We start from the raw sequence: 22,474 nt of genomic DNA on the forward strand, positions 1-22,474 counted from the left end.
TACCCCGGTCATGTACTAATTCTGGCCATGTTGTCCCTGCAAACGTCTTAATGTCATCCGCCCACCTAACTTTCTGCCGCCCCCTACTACGCTTCCCTTCCCTTGGAATCCAGTCCATAACCCTTAATGACCATCGGTTATCTTCCTTCCTCCGTACATGTCCGGCCCATGCCCATTTCTTTTTCTTGATTTGAACTAAGATGTCATTTACCCGCGTTTGTTCCCTCACCCAATCTGCTCTTTTCTTATCCCTTAACGTTACACCTATCATTCTTCTTTCCATAGCTCGTTGCGTCGTCCTCAGTTTCAGCAGAACCCTTTTCGTAAGCCTCCAGGTTTCTGCCCCGTAGGTAAGTACTGGTAAGACACAGCTGTTATACACTTTCCTCTTGAGGGATAGTGGCAACCTGCTGTCATGATTTGAGAATGCCTGCCAAACGCACCCGAGCCCATTCTTATTCTTCTGGTTATTTCAGTCTCATGATCCGGATCCGTGGTCGCTACCTGCCCTAAGTAGATGTATTCCCTTACCACTTCCAGTGCCTCGCTATCTATCGTAAACTGCTGTTCTCTTCCGAGACTGTAAAACATTACTTTAGTTTTCTGTAGATTAATTTTCAGACCCACCCTTCTGCTTTGCCTTTCCAGGTCAGTGAGCATGCATTGCAATTGGTCTCCTGAGTTACTAAGCAAGGCAATATCATCAGCGAATCGCAAGTTGCTAAGGTATTCTCCATCAACTTTTATCCCCAATTCTTCCCACTCCAGGTCTCTCAATACCTCCTGTAAACATGCTGTGAATAGCATTGGAGATATCGTATCTCCCTGTCTGACGCCTTTCTTTATTGGGATTTTGTTGCTTTCTTTGTGGAGGATTACGGTGGCTGTGGAACCGCTATAGATATCTTCTAGTATCTTTACATATGGCTCATCTACACCCCGATTCCGTAGTGCCTTCATGACTGCTGAGGTTTCGACTGAATCAAATGCTTTTTCGTAATCAATGAAGGCTATATATAAGGGTTGGTTATATTCCGCACATTTCTCTATCACCTGATTGATAGTGTGAATATGGTCTATTGTTGAGTAGCCCTTACGGAATCCTGCCTGGTCCTTTGGTTGACAGAAATCTAAGGTATTCCTGATTCTATTTGCGATTACCTTAGTAAATACTTTGTAGGCAACGGACAGTAAGCTGATCTGTCTATAATTTTTCAAGTCTTTGGCGTCCCCTTTCTTATGGATTAGGATTATGTTAGCGTTCTTCCAAGATTCCGGTACGGTCGAGGTCATGAGGCATTGTGTATTTGGGGCGGCCAATCTTTCTAGGACAGTGTTCCCACCATCCTTCAACAAATCTGCTCTTACCTGATCCTCCCCAGCTGCCTTCCCCCTTTGCATAGCTCCCAAGGCGTTCTTTACCTCTTCCGGTGTTACTTGTGGGATTTCAAGTTCCTCTAGCCTATTCTCTCTCACCTTATCGTCGTGGGTGTTACTGGTACTGTATAAATCTCTATAAAGCTCTTCAGCCACTTGAACTATCTCATCCATATTAGTAACAATATTGCCGGCTTTGTCTCTTAACGCACACATCTGATTCTTGCCTATTCCTAGTTTCTTTTTCACTGCTTTTAGGCTTCCTCCGTTCCCGAGAGCCTGTTCAATTCTATCCATATTATAGTTCCTTATGTCCGCTGTCTTACGCTTGTTGATTAACTTAGAAAGTTCTGCCAGTTCTATTCTAGCTGTAGGGTTAGAGTGAACACCTGCGAACTTCCGACGGCCTCTACAGTGGAGCTATAAATGAGGCTTTCATACAGTGGCGTATCTTGATCAGATCTTTCGTCTCCTGCGATAGCTTACTGGTTTCCTGTGTAACGGCATTACCACCGACTTCTATTGCGCACTCCTTAATGATGCCCATAAGATTGTCGTTCATTGCTTCAACACTATGGTCCACTTCCTGGGTTAAAGCCGAATACCTGTTCTGTAGCTTGATCCGGAATTTCTCTAGTTTCCCTCTTACCGCTAACTCATTGATTGGCTTCTTATGTACCAGTTTCTTCCGTTCCCTCCTCAAGTCAAGGCTAATTCGAGTTCTTACCATCCTATGGTCACTGCAGCGCACCTTGCCGAGCACGTCTACATCTTGTATGATGCCAGGGTTCGCGCAGAGTATGAAGTCGATTTTATTTCTAGTCTCACCATTCGGGCTCCTCCACGTCCACTTGCTTCTTTTATATGCTTCTTTTGGCCTCCTAACTTCACTGAGCCCTATTATATCCCATTTACTGCCGTCTAATTCCTCCAATAGCACTGCTAGACTCGCCTCACTAGATAACGTTCTAGCGTTAAACGTTGCCAGGTTCATATTCCAATGGCGGCCGAGGGACAGAGGGTCACTACCTTTAAATTTAGTACAAAGTACTAAAATTCTAGTGCATACACTATAATTTCATTCAGGGGACCTAATTGGGAGCAGCTGTTGGCGCCCACTGGAAGCCAGAATACGAAAGCCACATTTATGCAACACCTCAAAGACCAACCACACCATGCACTGCACCCATTGGCGATCTTTCACGGAGGCTTGCCGGAGGCAAAGCTACCAAAGCTGATCTGGCACAGCGTGGAGAAATTTCAGCGATTTTTTCTCTTCTGGCACAATTTGGCAAAGCAATTTATGAGAGTATCAAACGGCACAATTGGCACAGGATTCCCACCCCTAAATTTTGCCAGAATGTCAAAAGAAGTTTGTAGTTATTAGTGGATTAAATTTGGAAAGACGGACGTCTGCTGGTTGGAGGTAAGAAATTTGCAAGTGAACACCTGCGAACTTCCGACGGCCTCTACAGTGGAGCTATAAATGAGAAATTAACTCAAGTACATGTACCAAGGTATCATAACATACATATAGCAAGTATCATGTCAAATACAATTAATCCTCTTGCATCTCAAATACTTATCACCTCAGTATTTTATACCTGTAACATGATACATTTGATAGTATCTTTGCCAAGCTCTGGACTGTATACCACACAAATGACTCACATTTATCAGCAGTGAGCGTTCACACACACTTGCATGATAGTATGTCAGCAATGAATATCACAGATCCCACATGATAAGAGTTTCATAGATGCTGATATTCTATTTGATTGTCAGGTAGGCTGGAAACACTATCATCAAAGGACCAAGCCACATTTTGCACATTCATACCAATGAAATTGAATTTTTCAGTAAAGGAACTGCCTAAACAGTAATCCTAGTAGAATATCTTATTGGCAAAAAAAAGAAGGAAAGGTACAAGAAGTTTCAGTCTTAAAAGCTTGTAGTGATTTTAAGCGCTCCAAGTTGTGGGCAGCACCCGCCCCCATTTCCTCCCGCGTACTCGCGTCGTCCCGTTCGCATGTGGCAGACGGGTTGGGCCGGCGTAGACAAGGGAGAGAGGCACTACGCGCCCTCCCTTTCTCCGTCACTCTTGTGAGGCGCGTCCCCTCTCCCCCCACGTGGCTCACAGGAAAGGGAAATGTATCCGGCGGGCGAGGAGGACCTCCCCTCGCAAAAAGGTAAAAAGGCATAAAAGCACGCCACCGGGAGAGACTCTCTCTCTTGGGACGTCGGTCACCTGCCGCCTGGACGAAAGCACCTGCCGCAACCCGTGAGTGATCGCGTTTGTCTGACCCACCCAGGCAACGAGGCAAGCCTATTTACTACTATTACTGAGAGGACGTCCCTCTGCGAGTATTCGTTATTGCTAATAGCAATAAACGTTATTACCGTTGACGCCGCTGGTTGCCTTATTCGTTCGAACCCGGCGTAGCCGTGATTCCCGCGCTACGGCTTGGGAGTACCACGAAGCGACTGCGTGGGGCTAGATTCGGAGCTCGCCTTCAGCCCTAGCCGCATGCAGAGTGGAACCCCCACAAAGTATACTTAGCTTAACCAGCTGCTTGTATTGTAACCTCTTACCCTGCAAAATGAATGTGACATACACTCTCAAGCTGACCAGCATGGAACAGATGGCACACAGGTGAAGAATACAGGGGGATGCACATCTCAACAGCAGTCAACTTTTGTGAGGCCACTCACCATTAAAAATCCCTACATTGAGGTTCTCACTGTCGAGATCTTTGATGTATTTCCCAAGATACTTGTTTAGAAGATGCGCAACAACACCTTCAAACATCTTGAATTGACCTTCCTCACAGGCTTGTCATATCTGGATAACAAAAAGAAAAAGGAGAGACAGGTTACCATTACAGTGATCATTTATGAACCACCAAAGAAATGCGTTTACTACAAGTTGTCTAGAAACTTTTACCTTTCTTATATAACATCGACAATATTGCATTTATTTTAGTGAAACTAGTTTTATCTTGAATGGAAGGAAGTATCCAGGATTTCGTTCTCTTGTGCACACAATAGCAAAAAGTCTACCAAGCTGCCAATTCATACAGACTCCTCAAATGTTCAACAACACATTCAGCTGACACACGAAATATAAAGTGTGGTAGTCTCTAATACACATGCAATGGTAGTGGCAGGGGACCTGCCACAAGTAGTCGCTTCTTCGCCACCCATGCCTAAGGTGACAGTTCATTCTTTTCTCCCATTTTGGCCTTTAAAAGCGACATTATACTCTAAAGAACTGTCGGCAAAGGACTGTGATCACCACATAGTGCATGCAGAGATGCTTTTATGCTACAGGTCACAATTATTCGACCACATTCTCTGCATGTGGCAAAGCCATGTGGGACAAAACAAAGACCAAAGGCATAACATCAGCCAAAGTTATAAGCCAATTTGTTCTCCAGATTAAAATAAATGCTTCACCATGCTGCATAATGAGGTACTTCTCATTTTTACACAAGATGGTGCACATGCCCATCTACGAGGCCTCGGCTTTATATTTCTGGCCCTGCCATATGACTGGCCACCACACAGTCCTACTGTGATAGCTCGCAATTTTCTCTTCGCATAATGTATCACGTGAAACACCTACAAAAACACTGAAACATCCTCACAAATGTTTTGCCAGAGATTTGCTCAAAGGGACACGAAAGAGAAAAATTATTTGAGCTGAGCTAGTAAATTACCCTTCAACAACATCAAAAACAAGCCACTTTTACCGCAAGAAAAGGCTAGCCAGAAAAGGTATGAAAAGCAAAAATCGCGTGACGCCACACCACCCTGAAGTTCTCACACCAGTTCACAGTGACGTCATGAATTTTGCTGCCGCCTGCTTGGGCTAGTTAACTAGTTACCAGTAAAGACCAACTACTTTATTTTCTAAAAGACCGAGCTGGCAAGAACTTCTACTCGGCCCCAGCAGCCCAAATAGGAAAATATACTTCGACACTGCCGACACCACACTGGAGTACCAGCGCTGGGGGCACAAAATTCAAAAAAAAGAAACATTAACCTTCACTTAATTTCTTATAATCAACCTGTTGGGACAAGATTAACTAAAATAGAGCTTGCAAGAACACCTTAACTGATTTAGCTTTCTCTTTACTGGTTGGGCTTTCAGCATAACTAGCGTAATTACATAACCCTGTGGACAATGCTAGACAATAGTAGAAATTTGGAACAGCGTTAAATGTTCCTAATGATTGCTGTACAAAACAAAACTTGTTTCAATAAGATTGACTGACAGCTTTGTATGTTATAAAAAATTCGCTAAGCACCAAGTTTAAAGAGGCTTTCTGTATCTACACAAGGGGTCTAGAAACTGAGCCGCGAGCTGGATCCAACACACCGAGGTCTCTCGAGTGACCCGTGGCTAGCAGCAGTTGATACCATGACGGTCGGCCCCCAAACAGGCCTTTTTTACCTACAAAGCCTCAGCTGTGCCTCTGTCTGCAAGCAGGGCTTCTCCAAAAAACATTTTTTCCTAGGGGCAGGTTTCACTGCAGTTCCAAGATCAGGCCACAACGCCACCTTGTCCAAGGCAGTGCCAACGAATCGGGAGACTCATGTGACCATCACACAACGAGCACATTGTGCTTCTATTGGCCAGTCCCAGCCACCACATCAAAAGACGTAGTGGTTGAAGCTTTCTCAATTTCACCCAGCCACGCTGGTCCCAGGGAGCTTTCGCGACCTTCTCACCTGCGAAACTACACCATGCAAATAGCTGTCCAAAGTGTAAAGCTTCCTACTGCTGTCGACGGATACATGGTACGGTAATAGGGGAGGACTTCTTTAGAGAATTCGAAACTACTGTGTCCGCAGACACATTGAAAGGGGTTAAACTAAAATCTGTCACAATTGATAGGGATGATGATGATGATCTCACCCGCCGTGGTTGCTCAGTGGCTATGGTGTTGGGCTGCTGAGCACGAGGTCGTGGGATCGAATCCCGGCCACGGCGGCCGCATTTCGATGGGGGCGAAATGCGAAAACACCCGTGTACTTAGATTTAGGTGCACGTTAAAGAACCCCAGGTGGTCAAAATTTCCGGACTCCTCCACTACGGCGTGCCTCATAATCAGAAAGTGGTTTTGGCACGTAAAACCCCATAATTTAATTTTTTTTATGATGATGATGATGATGCACTTTATTAAATGAAAAGATGAGAGTGATAAACCTCTACAGACTTGAAAAAAGGACTCGTATGGTAAAAGAATAAAAGCTGCTGAAGTTGGTGAATTCTCAAAGCAGTTTTTTTCCCCCCTTTTCTCTTTGTGACGGCATAATTCACAAGCAGGCCTTCGAGAGAAATATGTGGGCACGTTTGATACCTGATATTTCATCAGCTAATGTTATGAGGTCAAATGGGTTCAATCACTATGTGGTCCGTATATTTCTAAAGGCAACTGATACCGAGTTTGTAGATGTGCCATATTACATTGCAGTTTGATGGTTGGGAAATGTTTTGTCTCATTTAATTAATTTGAAGGATGAAATAGAGCTCTGGCACAGAAGGATTGCCCCCAACTACTACTGTTCAGTTACAGGCAAGTCTCAAAATCGGCATTTTGCATTGACTTCACGGATCACATGAATAAGTTCAATGTGAAACTGGAAGGAGCGGCCCATCTCATTCATGACCTGTACATGGACATAAAACGCTTCAGAATAAACTGCAGATTTTTCAGAAGTTGGTGCAAAAACAAAAAAAGGAGCATTTCTGCATTTGCCTAAGGATTAGAGCAGAAGCTAGTACGCCTTTTCATTCGCCATTTCCAACAAGAATCCAACGCATCACTTTGCGAGCGATTCTCCAATCATGATGCCAGGAAGGAGGATCTACATAGGTTTCAAAATCCATTTAGCTGTGACGTGGATGCGCTACCAGGTTCAACTAGGAATAATAGAACTTCAGTTAAGCGACATCTTGAGGTACAAGCATAAAGTAAATTTTATCCAATTTCTAGTTCCTAGACTTAAAAGGAATTTGCTTGCGGGTACAGAAATTTCTGGCACTACCCATCTCTATTAATAAGTTTGCTCCAGAATGCAAAATGTGAAGCGAAGATACAGAGCTACTTATCTAACGAATGGCTGAGTTCTTAGCTTATTATTGGCTCATCAGGCTTGCCACCACAGTTCACAGAAATAATAAAGTCAAAAAGCATAAGGTCCACCACCCGTTTTACCCTTGGCACCTATTCAGCAACTCTAATGGTTTACCGTTTATTTGCCGTACTCATTACATGGCCTTGCCCAGCTCCGTTTTTTTTCTCTTATATCAACTCGAATATCGGCTATTCCTGTTTGCTCTCTGATCCACACTGCTCTCCGATCCATACTGCTCTCTTCCCGTCTCTTCTTAACATTACGTCTAACATTTTTTGTTTCGTCACGCTTTGCACGGTCCTTAACTTGTTCTCGAGCTTCTTTGCTAACCTTCAAGTTTCTGACTCATATGTTAGCACCGTCAGAATGCAATGATAGCATACTTTTCTTTTCAACGACAGTGGTAAGCTCCCAGTCAGGGTGTCTATCAAGTTGACATTTCTAAATTCCTCGAGTTTCCCAGGTTTTCCCTGAGCACCTTTGCAAAATTCCCTGAATAAGTCAGAACTTTGTTTTAAGTCAAGACAGGGCTGAAACCATGTTGCTTGATGCTGTCACTCTCTAGTAAGCATGTTAAAACAAAAAAATGACTTAATTCAGTTTGAATAGTAAGGAGTAATATCTATTTTATTTAAAAAGAAAACAGAGGGCACAGCGAAAAAAATGGTAAAGCCCATTCCAAATTGAGTCGAACGTTTTCAAATATGAATGAAAAGCAGATGCATGCATAAGTAAATATTTTTGAATATGAGCTATTTCTATCAACTGATAGAAAGTTCTCGGTATGAGGCCTAAACTTAGTCTCAACTAAGATTCTCTCTCAGCAGCTGGAAAGTCAACCTCAACTGTCCTCACATACTCTCAGCCCGTACACAACATCTCAGTGTTGGGTTTCACTGCTTTAAAGTTTATTCTGGTTTGAATGAGGGACATCTGCATCTCAGCGTCAGCCAACACTTTGTCTTTTGAGCTCAAGCTCCTTCAAAGAGGCAGCAGCACGCTTCTTTTCCCATTAATGCCTCAGTGCGTCGATCCTTTCTGTTCTCATTCACCTTCTGCTACGCGTTCACCCCATGGATCATTTGAAGCATCCTCTTGGTCAGTTGTACAGTCAACGTCCGATTTTTCAGACTCCCTAGGGGCCGCAAGAACATCCAAAAAATCGGACAGTCCGAGAAAAATTAATGCATGTCTTCAAGTGCCCTTAAGGGCTAAAATTGCCACAGGCACGTCCGAAAAAGCTCTTAAGGCCTGCCAGTACACTTATTAGGCACATCTGTGCTTATACTGTGACAGGAGACAGGGGTGCACACGTGTATAATTAAGGAATACATACTGTGTCCCGTGACAATTGCCCCTTCCTATGCTTATCCTTCACCGCGTAACACTGCTGTACTAAGGCAAAGCTAACTTTCAGATACTGGCGTTATGCAACGCGCTGTGCTCTGCGAGCTTCGAAGCCAATCGCGAGGATTACAAAGGCGGAGTCGGTGCCATTGCTGACAGCGGCGAATTTTTTCAGTGGTAAACACAGCACCGATGAGAAGCTTAATAGTGAACATAGAAGCAGCTAGGCCTAACGTTGCCGCGGTGGTGGCTACGGCTGCCAGCGGATCTGCGTGCGAGAGTGCCGGTTCGAGGCGGCGAGATAATCAAAATGGCGGCAGTAGTGGCTTTGATCATAAGGTTTCCTACAAAAATTTTTGTAGGAAACTCTATGGCTTTGATTAATGCCATTTCAGACGTGCATTCAGGGCAATATGCATTAACTATATGGAGTACGTGGTGGTGCCACAAAGCCGTGCGAATTATCGGGCATGTTCGAAAAATCGGGCGTCAGGAAAATCAATCGTTTACTACTCTGGCAATAAATACCTCGTTGCGATGGCACGGCGTCAATGACGATTCGTTGCAATTCGTCCGTTGCTGGAGCCAGCATTAACACAACTTTCGTTCCTTTTCAATAGTTACAGATAATTTTCCCCGATAAAAGAACAAATTCCCCGAGTTTTCCCTGAGTATTTCCGGACTATTCAAGTTCCCTGAAAAATCCCAGTTTTCCCTGTTTTCCCGGTTGGTAGACACCCTGTGTCTGCCATTCACTGGAACCCATTTTTATTCATTTGTAAATTTTCTTCTCATGGTCAGGGTGTCCTGTGAGTAAATGACCTAAATAAATGTACTCCTGCACAGACTCTAGAGGCTGACTGGCGATCATGAATTCTTGTTCCCTTGCAAAGCTATTGAGCATTACCTTTGTCTTCTGCAAATTCATCTTCAACCCTACTGCTGATGCTGCAGCAGAAGTGGCAAAAAGAGCGGTTATTGTTTGGCCCACGTGCGTTTATGTAAGCTTGGCCTCAAGAGTAGGAAAGGGAAGGAGCAAAGAGGCGGGTGACAACGATAACTGTATAGTGATGCGTCATAGAAGCATGTCACAACAGTCTTCTTTCTTAAGGAGAATACTGATCCGAGAGCCTTTTTGAGCGTGTAGACCACCGTAGACCAGGGGTGGTAGGGATTTTGGTGCTTGCTGTTGCCTGCGTTGGCTTTTGGTTGCTGAGGTTGTGCCACTTCTGCGGCTGTATCCTGTTGCTCTTGGGTCTGCTCTAGTAAGCAGGGTTTCACTTGGTCCAGGTGTCGACGAAGGGCCTCGCCATCAGGGGGTCTTCGACAATCACCATGAGCAAGCCATCTCTGGCTTGAACATGGCCGGGGTCCAGGGTTCACCTCATCCGTAATTCTGCACCCACACTGGGTCACCACTGGAACCATTTTTGTTGGCTGCAAGTCAAGTGCATGTTGTATACATGGATGTAGGAGCACTATCAAGGTTTGAGGGCAGCTCATAACCAATGAACAGCCTGGCAGGCGTTTTTCCGCAAAGTAACGGCGTCCAACAATAGTTTGGTAGAATCCTTGCGAGACAAGTCTGCATTGATCCAGCTTTACTTATGTTTTACAGTGCATATCACCCTTTCTATGAGTCCATTCGACTGAAGATGATAAGGCACGGTGCAAACATGATCTATGTTGTTTACTTAATTTCTTGAATTCTTCACATGTGAATTGCGGGCCGTTGTCTGATACTATTGTTTAAAGGAGGCCGAAAGTGCTGAAGAGGGTGCCCAAAGCTTCAATGGTAGTCATCGCTGTGGCACTTTTCAATTACCATCACTTTTATCTATTTGCTGTGGGAGTCTCATCCTCACTAGCAGCATGTACTCATCCAATGGGCCAGCAAAATTGTGCAGATGGGTCCTGAGTCGCCCGGTGTCTGGTCACATTGCTGGTGGTTCCCTCAGCGGTATCGGTGCTGATTGGACACACAGGGGACATGATTTAACCAAACGCTCGACATTTTGAATGATGCCCAGGTATGACAGTGGTGAATGAGTAATTCAGGCACTTCCCTGGTGCTTCATGGTCGATTGGACAACTTCTCAGCCGTTACGACTGATCACACAGGTTCTGTTCTCCACTCCGCTTCTATCAGGAACACCACTCCTGCTAAGGCTGAGGAAGTAGCTATCACCCCGCACTCCTTGACGATTCTAAGCAACATATCTAAACAGACTCATGAGCAGCGATCAGGGCCTTTACGTCGGGATTGGTATTAGCTGAACCAACTCACATTTTAGGTCACAGGGCTATTTCTCCTCACACAATCACCTAGTTTCCGGCTCGCCTCGGATCCCACCTCGCCTCCATGGCCAACCTGAACGAGATCGCTCACATCCGAGCACGCGAACTGACTCACCGCGCTGGGCAGCCTGGGGGATCTTCAGACTCCAAACTAGCGGTCTGTATGTTCTCACTTTTAATGAGATCATCAAACATTATCAGTTGGGCACGAGGGTCTTCCCCCTTCCTCATGAGAAGCTCTCTAGAGCACAAGCATCTACCTTCCACATGCTTCATACCAGGTCATACCTTAGTCTTTATTCCCACAGCCAATTCATCGAAGGCCTTGATCCAACATGCCCAGATTGTGGTGCCGCTTGTACATTAGATCACATGCTCTGGCAGTGCCCCTCATTACAGTATCCTCAACGCCTGACTGAAGAGCAATGGAGCTCCATGCTCAGGAGCTCAGACCTCATACATCAACTCAAGGCCATCCGGAGGGCCCCCAACACAGCCCCCGACGCAGCGGTGAGGCTCGGCCTACCCGTTCCAACGTGGGAGCAGCCCGCTGCTTTACCGCCTTGAGCAGTAGCATACCTTAGGACCTAATTAAAGTTTTCTCTCTCTCTCTGTCTGTGTCTGCCTGTCATGCAGTAACCGTAGCATAGCAGGCCTGGCTTCTTTATGCACAACCATGCAATGGCCCCAATACAAAAGCTTAAGCTCATCTCTCTTTTCATACTATGGCTTAAAATTGGTGTTTACCATGTTAAGCCGTAGAGGCCAGTCATCGCAAACTTATTTCCTTACTTTTTGTATGTCTTCGTCATATTCTCTCAGGTTTGCCAGATGCTTGACCGACAGTATGCCATCGTCGAGGCTCCTAGTTAGCAGCACATACTCAACCATCCTTTCCTTGAGAGGTCTCTGTCAGGGACATTGAGCACACTGGTAGCCGGCTGAGGGCATGCGCTGGGACATTGGCCTTGTCTTCCTTGTGCTTGATTATGTAGTTGTAGTCCGTGAGCTGGAGCACCCAACGTTGGAGCCGGGCAGCTGCTATGTTGGGGACTGGCTTCTCTGGATGGAACAGCCTTACCAAAGGTTTGCAATCTGATGGCAGCAAAAAGGGGCGACCAAGAAGATTCGTTCTCAATTTTGATACACCAAAAACTAGCGGTAACACTTCTCGTTCCAGTTGCGAAGTTTTTTTTTTCAGCGGCTGTCGAGACTCACAAGCGTAATCCTATTGGGTGCACTATGAGGTGGCCCCTGTTACGTCTCAACACCACCAATGGCGTTAATTGGACATTTGCCACATGTCAAACCACTGCTCCTCCTAACCAGACATCAGTGCGGCATGGAAAACGACTGAAGGCGCTCACCCCCCCCCCCCCCCCCCCATTACCTGGAAACCGGAGAAAAGGATAAATGAGAGGGAACGCCGTGAACGAATGAATAAGCGCAGTTAATTAGACGAGTCAAATCACTACAGCATACAAACAGGCTGCTGCAGGATGCCACGAAAGGCCCTCAGCCTTTCAGGCCACCTTGCAGACTCAGCGAAGAAAGACAGCGTGCAAACTGGCTGCTGCAGAATTCCACGAAAGACCATCAGCCCACGCTTCACCCACTAGACTGAGCGAAGAATGGGGTGGGAAACGACGAACCAACTAGGTGTCACTAGATGATTTCTTTTTGCACAAATTTCAAACCACTTTCTTCGAGGCGGAGTTACTACGGGTTATGGATAGCCTGGGCATGGTATCGCAACAGAGTTGACGATGGTGATTTGCTGCTGGACAGTCTTCAGATTACCTAGTCGACTCGCCTAGGGAAGACAACGGGATTAAAAGCAGAGACTTTTCGAGAGTGAGGACGGAGGGTCTTGATGTGAACTGAGACGTTAACTTGCTCCTGCATGGAGCGGGCTTCCGCACTGCAGCCATGTAACTAAGCTAAATAAACCCTTTTTCCTTCATTTTCTACGCGCCTGACGTAGTAGTTGATGGGCTTGGTGGATTCCATGCCCTGAATGCCACCCTAGCCGCAACACCCCCCTCATGCGACAACACCGCCCCGATTCCCATTGACACGTCATACTCGAGGATTAATGGCTTGTCTGGGTAATAGTGTGCCAAAAAGATGGTTTCTTTCAGCAGACATTGTATACCACAGAATGCCTGTTGGTGTTTAGAGCCCTATTCCCATTGTGCCTTTGTGCAACAGTTCATACAATGGGACGATGAATGTAGAAGCATTCTACAGAAACTTGTGATAATACTTAACCAGGCCTAGACATGTCCATTCCCAAGCCGTGTACTGGGGTTGTTTGACGCACAAAATCGCCTCTAAATTTACTGCTTTGTACTGAAGGCCTTTGTCACTTATTCGGTGCCTTAAGAAGTCAACCTCTGCTTGCTGAAATTTGGACTTCTCTCGATAAAGGTGTAACCCAAAATCCTGGAACCATTGCAATACCTGGCAAAGTGTAGTGGTGTCATTCCACTTCTTGGCAATAATCATGTCGTCTAAATAGGCCTGAACCTCACGTAAACCACTCAGTATTGACCCTATGCGACGTTGGAACAGTATGCGTGCTAAGGCAACTTTGAAAGGTAGGCAGGTAAAGCGAAGCTGGTCCTTTGGTGTGTTAATGGTGATAAGTGGTTGCGATTCCTCGTCTAAGGGAAGCTGGTTGTACGCTTCTCGTAGGTCGATGGCGGTGAACACTTCATCGCCATTTAGTGTTGTCAAAATGTCCTCTATGCAGGGCAAATGATACTGCACAGTGTGTCAAGCCTGGTTAACTGGAGTTTTGAAATCTCTGCATGGTTGAATGCTGCCGTTCAGCTTGACCGCAGCCACTACAGGTGCAGCCCACTCAGGATGGGCAACAGAGATCAGAGTTCCGGCTTCTACTAGACAGTCGACTTCTGCCTCTACCTTGACCCGCAATGCATATGGTACCATGCAATCTTTACATAATCTCCGAACTGCACCTTCCCAAAGGGGCAAATAGGCAGGTGGCCCTTTACTGAGACCTAACTCCAGTTTATACACTTCTGCAACTCTGTCAGCACATTCTCAAGGTTAGCATTATCAGATACTTTGGTTAATTGGCACTCACCTTCTCATTCTACATGGAGCACTGATGTTCAAGAAGTCCAAACGCCCCTATGAGGTCACAACCGCACAGGTTCAGACCGGAGCATGCCCGAACAGTCAAGCTGCTTTCTGTGGTGCAGTTTCTTAGTGCATCTTCGAGCTGAAGTTGACCATGTACTAGTAATCTCCAAAGAAAGCAGTGTAGCTTCAACAGCAAATCTCGCAGCTTTAGCCACACTGTTTGATGCCGCTCAAAGGTAGGCCAAGTGATGAGCAATAGAGGTGGCCCCATATCTACCTGCATTTTTACAGGAATTCCTGCCCAGTCAAAACTTTGCACCTTTGGTCCCGACGTGTCTGTATTCCTAACGAATTCAGGTGGTGCCCCATCAGAAACAAGCCATCTGCATCGTAATCGTCTGTGTACAGAGAGGCCACTGATTTTACTCATGGTCATGTTGAACTTCTGGTCGCTTTATTTGAAACAGTTCCACGGTGACAGCACATTCTGGCAATGTAGCCCCACTGTTTGCATTTGTAGCAGTGTGCGGGCTGAAATTGGCATGCTCCCACGCTGTGGCCACTGACTCCACATCTGAAGCATGGCACCTTGGTGCCTCATTCTCTCAGACCCGCGCATGCCAGTTTTGCAACACCTGTATGCATTAGTCCTTTTCTGCACGTTTTATCACTTCCCCATTTTCTTCTGCCATTCTGGCAGTCAAAGCAATTTCCTCTGCCTCAACTTGTGTCAGAGATGACTTCACGAGTAACTATCGACGCACTGCCGACTTCTGTAAGCTGCGGATGATTTTGTCTCAAAGCATTTGGTCCAACATAGAGCCTAAGTTGCAGGCGTCTGAAATTTGAGGGATGGCCATGAAATTCCTGACCAGCTCCCTGAGTAACTGGTTGCACGTAAAATAATTGTATGAGTGGGCAATTTCATTCAAGCTGAGCAAAAAAATACAGCTGCAGGCAGGCGACTACTTCACTGTACAAAAGTTCATTGACCCTCTGCGGGCACACCAGCCACTGATGACGCCGGTACCAGTGCTAAGCCCTGCTATTAGCAAGGCCCACTTCTTTTTGTCGGATACCCCGTTGGCTTCGAAGAATGCCTCTAGACACACCTGGTAAGCAGGCCACTTGCCCACGGCTTTGTCAAACAGCGGAAGACTTCTGTATGCTGCCATGGTTCCAGAAAAGCCGGGGGAGGGAATGACTTCGACTCATCTCATCCTCGTCGCCACTGCTAGTGCCACGGTATGAGTAGCAAAAAGAGCCTTTATTGTTTGGCCCAGGCCCGTTTATATGCACTTGGCCTCAAGAGGAACAAGGCAGGTCATAACAATAACGGCATAGTGATGCGTCAGAGAAGCACGTCACAACACCTACTCTTAACACTTTCTCGGTTAACGTCCCCAATAATTTGCTGCAGTTCATCCCCAATGTTTCTGAACAGAACAATGTTATCTGGTAAGCAAAGGTTGATGAGATATTTGCCGCTGATCCTCACTCCTAAGCCTTCCGAGTCTAATAGCTTGAATACTTCTACACATGCAGTGAATAGCATCGGAGAGATTCTGTCTCCTTGCATGACCCTTTCCTAGATAGGTAATTTTCTACTTTCAATGTGGAAAAACTAGGTAGCTGTGGAATTTTCGTGCATATTTCCCAGGATATTCTGTATGCCTTAGGTAGTCCTTGATTACGCAATGCCTCCATGACTGCAGGTAACTCTACTGAATCAAATGCCTTTTCATAATCTATGAAAGCAATATAGAGAGTTTAATTCTACTCTGTAGATTTCTCAATTACCTGAGTGATGACAGAACATGCTTTCCTAAAGTCAGCCTGTTCTTTGGTTGACTGAAGTCAAGTGTTACTCTGATTCTATCGGAAATTATCTTGAATATTTTATACGATACTGAAAGCAAGCCAATGGGTCTACAATTCTTCCAACTCTCTAACATTTACTTCCTTATGCATTAGTATAATGTGGCATTCTTCCAGCTCTCTGGTACACTTGAAGACATGAGGCATTGTGTATTAAGGGTCGCAAGCTTTTCAAGCATATCTCCTCTATGTTTGATTAAACTGACTGTAATTCCATCCACTTTTCCTCTGGACCTGTTCCAGGGAAAAGCAGCAGGAGAAGATGTAACAGGCAGGGTTCATGTTGCTTCTGAGCCAATGAATTAAAGAATTTTCAAGGACTCTCAAGGCTAAGCCATTATATATTTAAGGGCCATACCGTGAATAGTAATGCCACAAAACAAAACAAGGACGCAGCAGGCCCACGCAAGATCTTGGAAAGTTCATGCTGCTTTTCTTTTTTTTTTTTTTTCAAGTTCTTAGCTGATGCTCAGAATCTCTTGGGCTTTGTCTCTGGCAGCCTTCCTTGCGCTCATTCATTTCAAAATGCAAGCCAAGTCACATTTAGCCTCTGCTGTCACACCATAGGTGTCTGCAGAAGCTGTTAACTCAGTCACCGCTGCTTCCAAGTTGCTCTTCTGTTTTTTTTTTTTTCAAACTTTCAGTTTCCCCCTTGAGACAGCACTTGTTCAGACCTACTTCAACCTGCTTCTTCTCGGCTTCTAAACACGGAGCAAGAAATATTTAGGAGTAGAAACTCCGCTGTTTGCGGCGACCAGTAAAGGTCACAAGCCCGCGGATATGTTTTCATGCTGGCGGCACCTGGCGGCATGGGAAGAAATTACCGCCGTTTCGGTTGCCAGGGCAACCGGTTGAGCGTGTTGCTCCCGTTCGGCCGCGCGCGCCTGACTTCTACCACGGAGTGGCTGGAGCTGCTGGAGCTGCCGGAGCCGCCTGCCGAGTGCTGCTTTTTTTTTTTTTTTTTTTCCGCTGCGGCTTCTACGACGCGCCGCATGGTGCCGCCACTGTATACGGTAGCGTCGGCGCATGCAACAATTGTGACTTTATCTGATCGCCCGCGCCCGCCCGCGCCGACGGGAGTTTCACCTCCTATATGTCTTACTCCGTGCTTCTAAACCAGCACAATAATGTCTTGAGGAGGCCACTCACTTCCTCAGTTCTCTCGTGATCTCGACATTCAGGATGCTGCCTGTTCTAGTCATGTCACAAACAATGCATTAGGAGATGTCTTCATGCGGTCACCGCAGCAATTAGCCAGTTATTTTATGAGCATGAACTGCATGCCTGCACTTACACACAGCCACACAATGCAAGATATCTGTGCTGAAATAATTGCTTCAACATTGCTAGACAATTCACAAAATCTACTAAATGTAGTCTATGCTTAAAATTCCAGGGTTTATAAGGACCCACAGAAATTCCAGGACTTTCAAGGACTTAAAAACATTATTTCTTAATTCAAGGCTTTTCAAGGTTTTTCAAGGACTGCATGGACTCTGACAGGAGAAGATGCAGCTTTTTCTCACTTCTATAACACACTGCAAGGTTTCTCTGTTTTTTGTTTTTATGGGGTTTTACGTGCCAAAACCACTTTCTGATTATGAGGCACGCCGTAGTGGAGGACTCCGGAAATTTCGACCACCTGGGGATCTTTAATGTGCACCTAAATCTAAGTACACGGGTGTTTTCACACTTCGCCCCCATCGAAATGTGGCCGCCATGGCCGGGATTCGATCCCGCGACCTCGTGCTCAGCAGCCCAACACCATAGCCACTGAGCAACCACGGCGGGTGCAAAGTTATATTCTTGCAACCTTCAGGCCCGATGAGCAAGACGGCCCAATGGGTCACATAGTCCAGTGAGCCAACACAGCTAATAATGATCAGTGAGATTGAGAATCGATGGCTCTATATACTACATGGGCAAAACTTGTGGATGGCAAAGATGAGTGCGAGGCAATGTTTCTCTGCTACAGTGTAGTTGTGCTCTGGTTCACTCTGGTAATGGCTGGCATAGGCAACCACGCGTTCTACGATGTCATGAAAATTGACTAGCACTGTGCCGAGGCCAATTACACTGGCATTGGTATGTTCTTCAGTGGCAGCAGAAAGGTCAAAGTGGCGAAATACGGGCCCCGAAGCAAGCATGAACTAGAGCTTTGAGAACAATTGATCACACTAGGCTGTCCATTGAAAAGGTATGTCCTAGTTAAGTAAGCAAGTCAGGGGGTACACCACGTCAGCAAACTTGGGCATGGAACGGCAGAAGTAAGCGCACAAGCCTGAAATAATTTGGAGTACACGTGATAACTGCAGTTGCTTGAAGCAGCCAAATGCTGCAACCTTTTGCGAGTTCGGTCAAAGGCCGTGCTTCTCAACAAAATGACGGAGAACTCGAGTTTCACAGTCACCAAAGTGACATTTGATAGAATTCACGGCAAGCGCAGCTCTCTCAAGGCAAGTAAGGACAAGGCCAAGACGACAGTTGCACTCATCAAGTGTGCAGCCTGTTAGGATTGGCCTGCAGGGGTACTGCTCTGCAAAGCTATTTCAGCCCACTGCACGTGCTTCGATCGACCCGCGGTGGTGGCGCACTTCAGAGAACTGCAAACTACGACAGCGTCAATCCACCAGGCACCTCGTTCGGAGAATCGGTGACAGCAGCAGGGCAGGCCACGTTTGGCACCCAACGTATTGTTGGTTGATTTGCCGGGTCTTCATGGTCTCGGCAGCAAGAAGAGCTTCCCCCAAAAGGGTGCGTTGCGGTGCATGGGCCCCAGGATTCATCATAGTCTGCTGACACTCGTGGCGACTACAGGAGAAAGGCAGCTCTGGAATTTAAAGGCGCAAGACAGTGGGCAACCGGCGGCCGTGCTACGGGGGTCAGCTCCGAGTTCTGCGAACGCTGTCTGACGTAGGTTGGGGACTGTGAACCTCACGCAAAAAGTGTGTGTGTGTGTTATCCCTCATGCAGAGAGGCGACTCGATGACTGGTCGAACGTTCTCTCACCTAGGGAACTAGGGACCAATAGAGCGTTTATAAGCGGCTGTTGTCGGCTGCTAGTGTGTGCTCGTCGTCGTGCTCTGTACACGTAAGCTGCGTGCTCGTCCGTGTGTTTGGAGCTTCGTGCTCGTATGTTGGATGCTTCGTCTTGCGTGCTCCATGTGGGAGTCACGCTAGACTGTCGAATGTCTCTTGTTTAAAATGTAAATACAGTCAAACCTCCATATAACGAACACGCATATAACGAATTATTGAATATATCGAACTCTTCCGAAATATCTTTGTCAAACACATGTATTTTTAACTTCCTATAGCGAACGCAGTTTGGCATAAAACGGATATAACGAACTTCGCGACGCGAAGCCCTACCTCACTTTAATAGCAGGCGGCAGGCTTCGTTGCACTACAAGTGTGTTGTGCGGCGCAGCAAACGTTCAGGACTACCTCGCAGGCGCTGACAGTGCCACAGATGCCACGTCGTCATCGAGAGTTGACAGCCAAAGAAATCGTCCGCATCTCACAACCGCTGACAGCGCCGCTTCAGCAGCGGCGGCAGCGGCGTGATCGAATGTTGCTTTTGCGTTTTAGTGTTAGCAGTGGCGTGGCCGTCGTAGCGTTGTGTGGAGGCTCTTTCGGTGGTCGTGTCGAGTGCGGTGCGCGGGTGTGCGTAGTGCTGTGATGGCGATGAATGTGAAAAAAGGAGTGGCACTGACGTTAAAGACCAAGCTCGAGATAATTGAACGTGTCGAGAACGGCGAAAAGAAGTGCATTCTTGCGGACTTATTTGGCATACCAAGGAGCACTTTGATGGACGCCGAAATCGCTGCGGAAGTCTCTGAACATTCCGCAGACGAAGCTCAGGCTGACCCTGTAGACGATGAGAACATTCCGACTTCACAAAAAGCACTTGCTGCGTTGCATTTACTGCGCCGCCACTGCAGTGCTATTGAGGGCAGTGGGTTTGCCCTTGTTGAGTGTTTGCAAACTGTGGAACAGGGCGTGATACGGAATGCGATCAACACCAAGAAGCAGGCCGCGATAACGCAGTTTTTTGTACGTAAATAAATGAACGTGACCCAAGTAAGCATCGTTCGAGTTGCTGTGCCTTCTCTGATCGAATTTTGCTCCTCTTGCATGTATTTTTTACGAAATTTTATATTACGAATTATGGATATAGCGAACTAATTTCCGACTTTTTAACTGTTCGTTATAACGAGGTTTCACTGTACTGTAAATAAACCCTGTACGCCTAGTTCCTCTTAAGTTCCTCTCTACGACCTTCAACCCTTACAAATGGTGGCAGCAGCGAGATTGTCCGACAACTCCTAGATCGGCCTACGACTCGGAGACAGCAACAGCAGCTGATGGACTTTGGCACATGGTGACCGACCAGTATCCTAACCAAGTTGGAGGCGACTTGGGATTGACCACCTCTTGCAACTGACTGGATACGGCGGAAGACTGGTGATATGGTGCTGCTTCAGTGGGTAAGCGTTTGGTTTTGGCTGTAAGATTTACCAGGCTTCAATTTCTCTGTATTTGTGTATTTGATTCGCTGGGGATCTTTTACTTGTATTTTGATTTGCGTGGGTATCGCAGCAAATATTGTGCGACAGCAGAGCCAAAGCTTAAAGTAGCGACCATGGTCCTATTGTGTTTGACAAGAGCTGCCCTGTTGTGGTTGTGTGAGCAGATCGAGGTTGAAGTAGAGGAGGACTTGACGGAATCAAAGATTCGTAAGACCATTCTGCAAAGTGGAAATGATTTGAAATTCATAGAACAAATGGGTAAACGAATTCTAAGCAAAAGACAGGAACGGGAATCAATTAGACAAGAGCGTGAGCAAAAACGGCAAGAGCTTGAAAAAGAAATGGCAGCAGTGAACAAATAGATACAGGATTTGTAGCAGTTAAACGCACAAAGTCAACAGCGGCTTGAGAAATCTGTAGGCTGGACACAGCCAAAGTGGGATGAAGTAGATTGCAGATTTTGTTCGAAAGCCGACAGAAGTAGTAGCACCTGCGAGATTAGCAGCACGTTCATAAGTGAACTCGAAGTGCTAGCAGCTAACGATGCCTTAGTGGCAGCAGAGGCCGTTAAAGGCCGTAGTGAGAGCGACGAGGTGCTGTGCCAACAGAGCACTATAGAGACAGCTAGGCCAGCTGTGAATGAATTGGCACAGTCACCGCGCGTGTGCGTCGCTCGTAATGTTAGCGAGATTGCTAACGAAATAGAGAGTACTGTTGACCCGACAGACGCAAGCACCCATGTCGAGTCAGATCTGCGTGCCGAAGTGAAGTGCGAGCTGGACGATGCAGTTGAGGGTAGTTCGCAGGATTGCGGGCTCTGTAGCTCAAGGGAAGACCACTGCATTGTTCAGGGATCGGTGCAGCTTTCCGCCAGTCTAGGTAGCCTAGAGGGGGATGATTTAGTAAGGAATCATTCGGACTGTGCACGTGAGACAGCGATTGAGACCGACAGGCTGTGTGCTGAGGCACAGCGTGAGCTGGGCGATGCAGTAGAGGGCAATTCGCAAGAGTGCGAGTTGCATAGATCGAGTAAAGACTGCTGCATTGTTCCAGAGTCGGTTGGGCTGTCTGCCAGTCGTGGCAAAGTGAGAGTTGATTTAAATGAAAATCACTCAGACTGTGTGGGTAGGAGACCGATCCGGGCCGACGAGATGTGTACCGGCCAGCATGAGGCACCAGAAGGTGGCATGAAAGAGAGTTCGAGGAAAAGGCACCGCAGAAAGAAGCGCCGTAAAGATCAGAATGCGGTGGCTAATGTAGCACAGCCAAAGACGGCGAAAGACACAAAAAGCCAGGGCGTGAGGAAAAGAAAGGTGCGATCGTCATTGACGATGTTGGCACATCAAACACATTCGAGCCACCGGTCAAAGAGAGACCGAGAAGCATGTTCTGTGCAAACACGGACAAAGGGCACAGGGCAGTTACGTTCCTCATCGTTCCGTTGTTCTTTTAGGAATGCAGCATGTAGTGCAAAGGAGTGCAAGGTGGCAAGACAAGACGAGGTGGTAGGGAGTCGCGACGCGGTCAGTCGAGTTCGTGATCAAAGCGTGGCGCCAGGACGCAAATTGGCAGGAGTCTATAACGTCTTGAAGGAGCTGATAGTTTGCCAGCACTTTTGTTGTTCCTCGGTAGCCAGAGTAGCTTTCGAACCGCGACCACCTCGAGTACGGCTCAAAAGTATGAGTCAGACGTAAACGTTTGGAACGGGAGGCCAAGGGAGCTTCCGTAGAAGTGAAAGGTGTTGTTTTGTTTTATTTTTGAGCATTTTGAAAATTTTTTGCGATTTG

General features: G+C 46.5%; 1 protein-coding gene across 1 annotated transcript in view; it reads right to left on the bottom strand.

Moving 5' to 3' along the window:
• LOC126521192 (intermembrane lipid transfer protein VPS13A-like) overlaps nt 1-22,474 on the bottom strand; it is an 820,642-nt gene that overhangs the window by 778,883 nt on the left and 19,285 nt on the right. Inside the window, exon 2 of the mRNA XM_050169804.3 lies at nt 4,090-4,219. Coding sequence (XP_050025761.2) covers nt 4,090-4,186 — 97 coding nt within the window. The 5' untranslated portion in view covers nt 4,187-4,219. The remainder of the gene's footprint in view (nt 1-4,089; nt 4,220-22,474) is intronic.

This window comes from Dermacentor andersoni, chromosome 6 (genome assembly GCF_023375885.2).
Source record: "Dermacentor andersoni chromosome 6, qqDerAnde1_hic_scaffold, whole genome shotgun sequence".
Lineage (NCBI taxonomy): Eukaryota > Metazoa > Arthropoda > Arachnida > Ixodida > Ixodidae > Dermacentor > Dermacentor andersoni.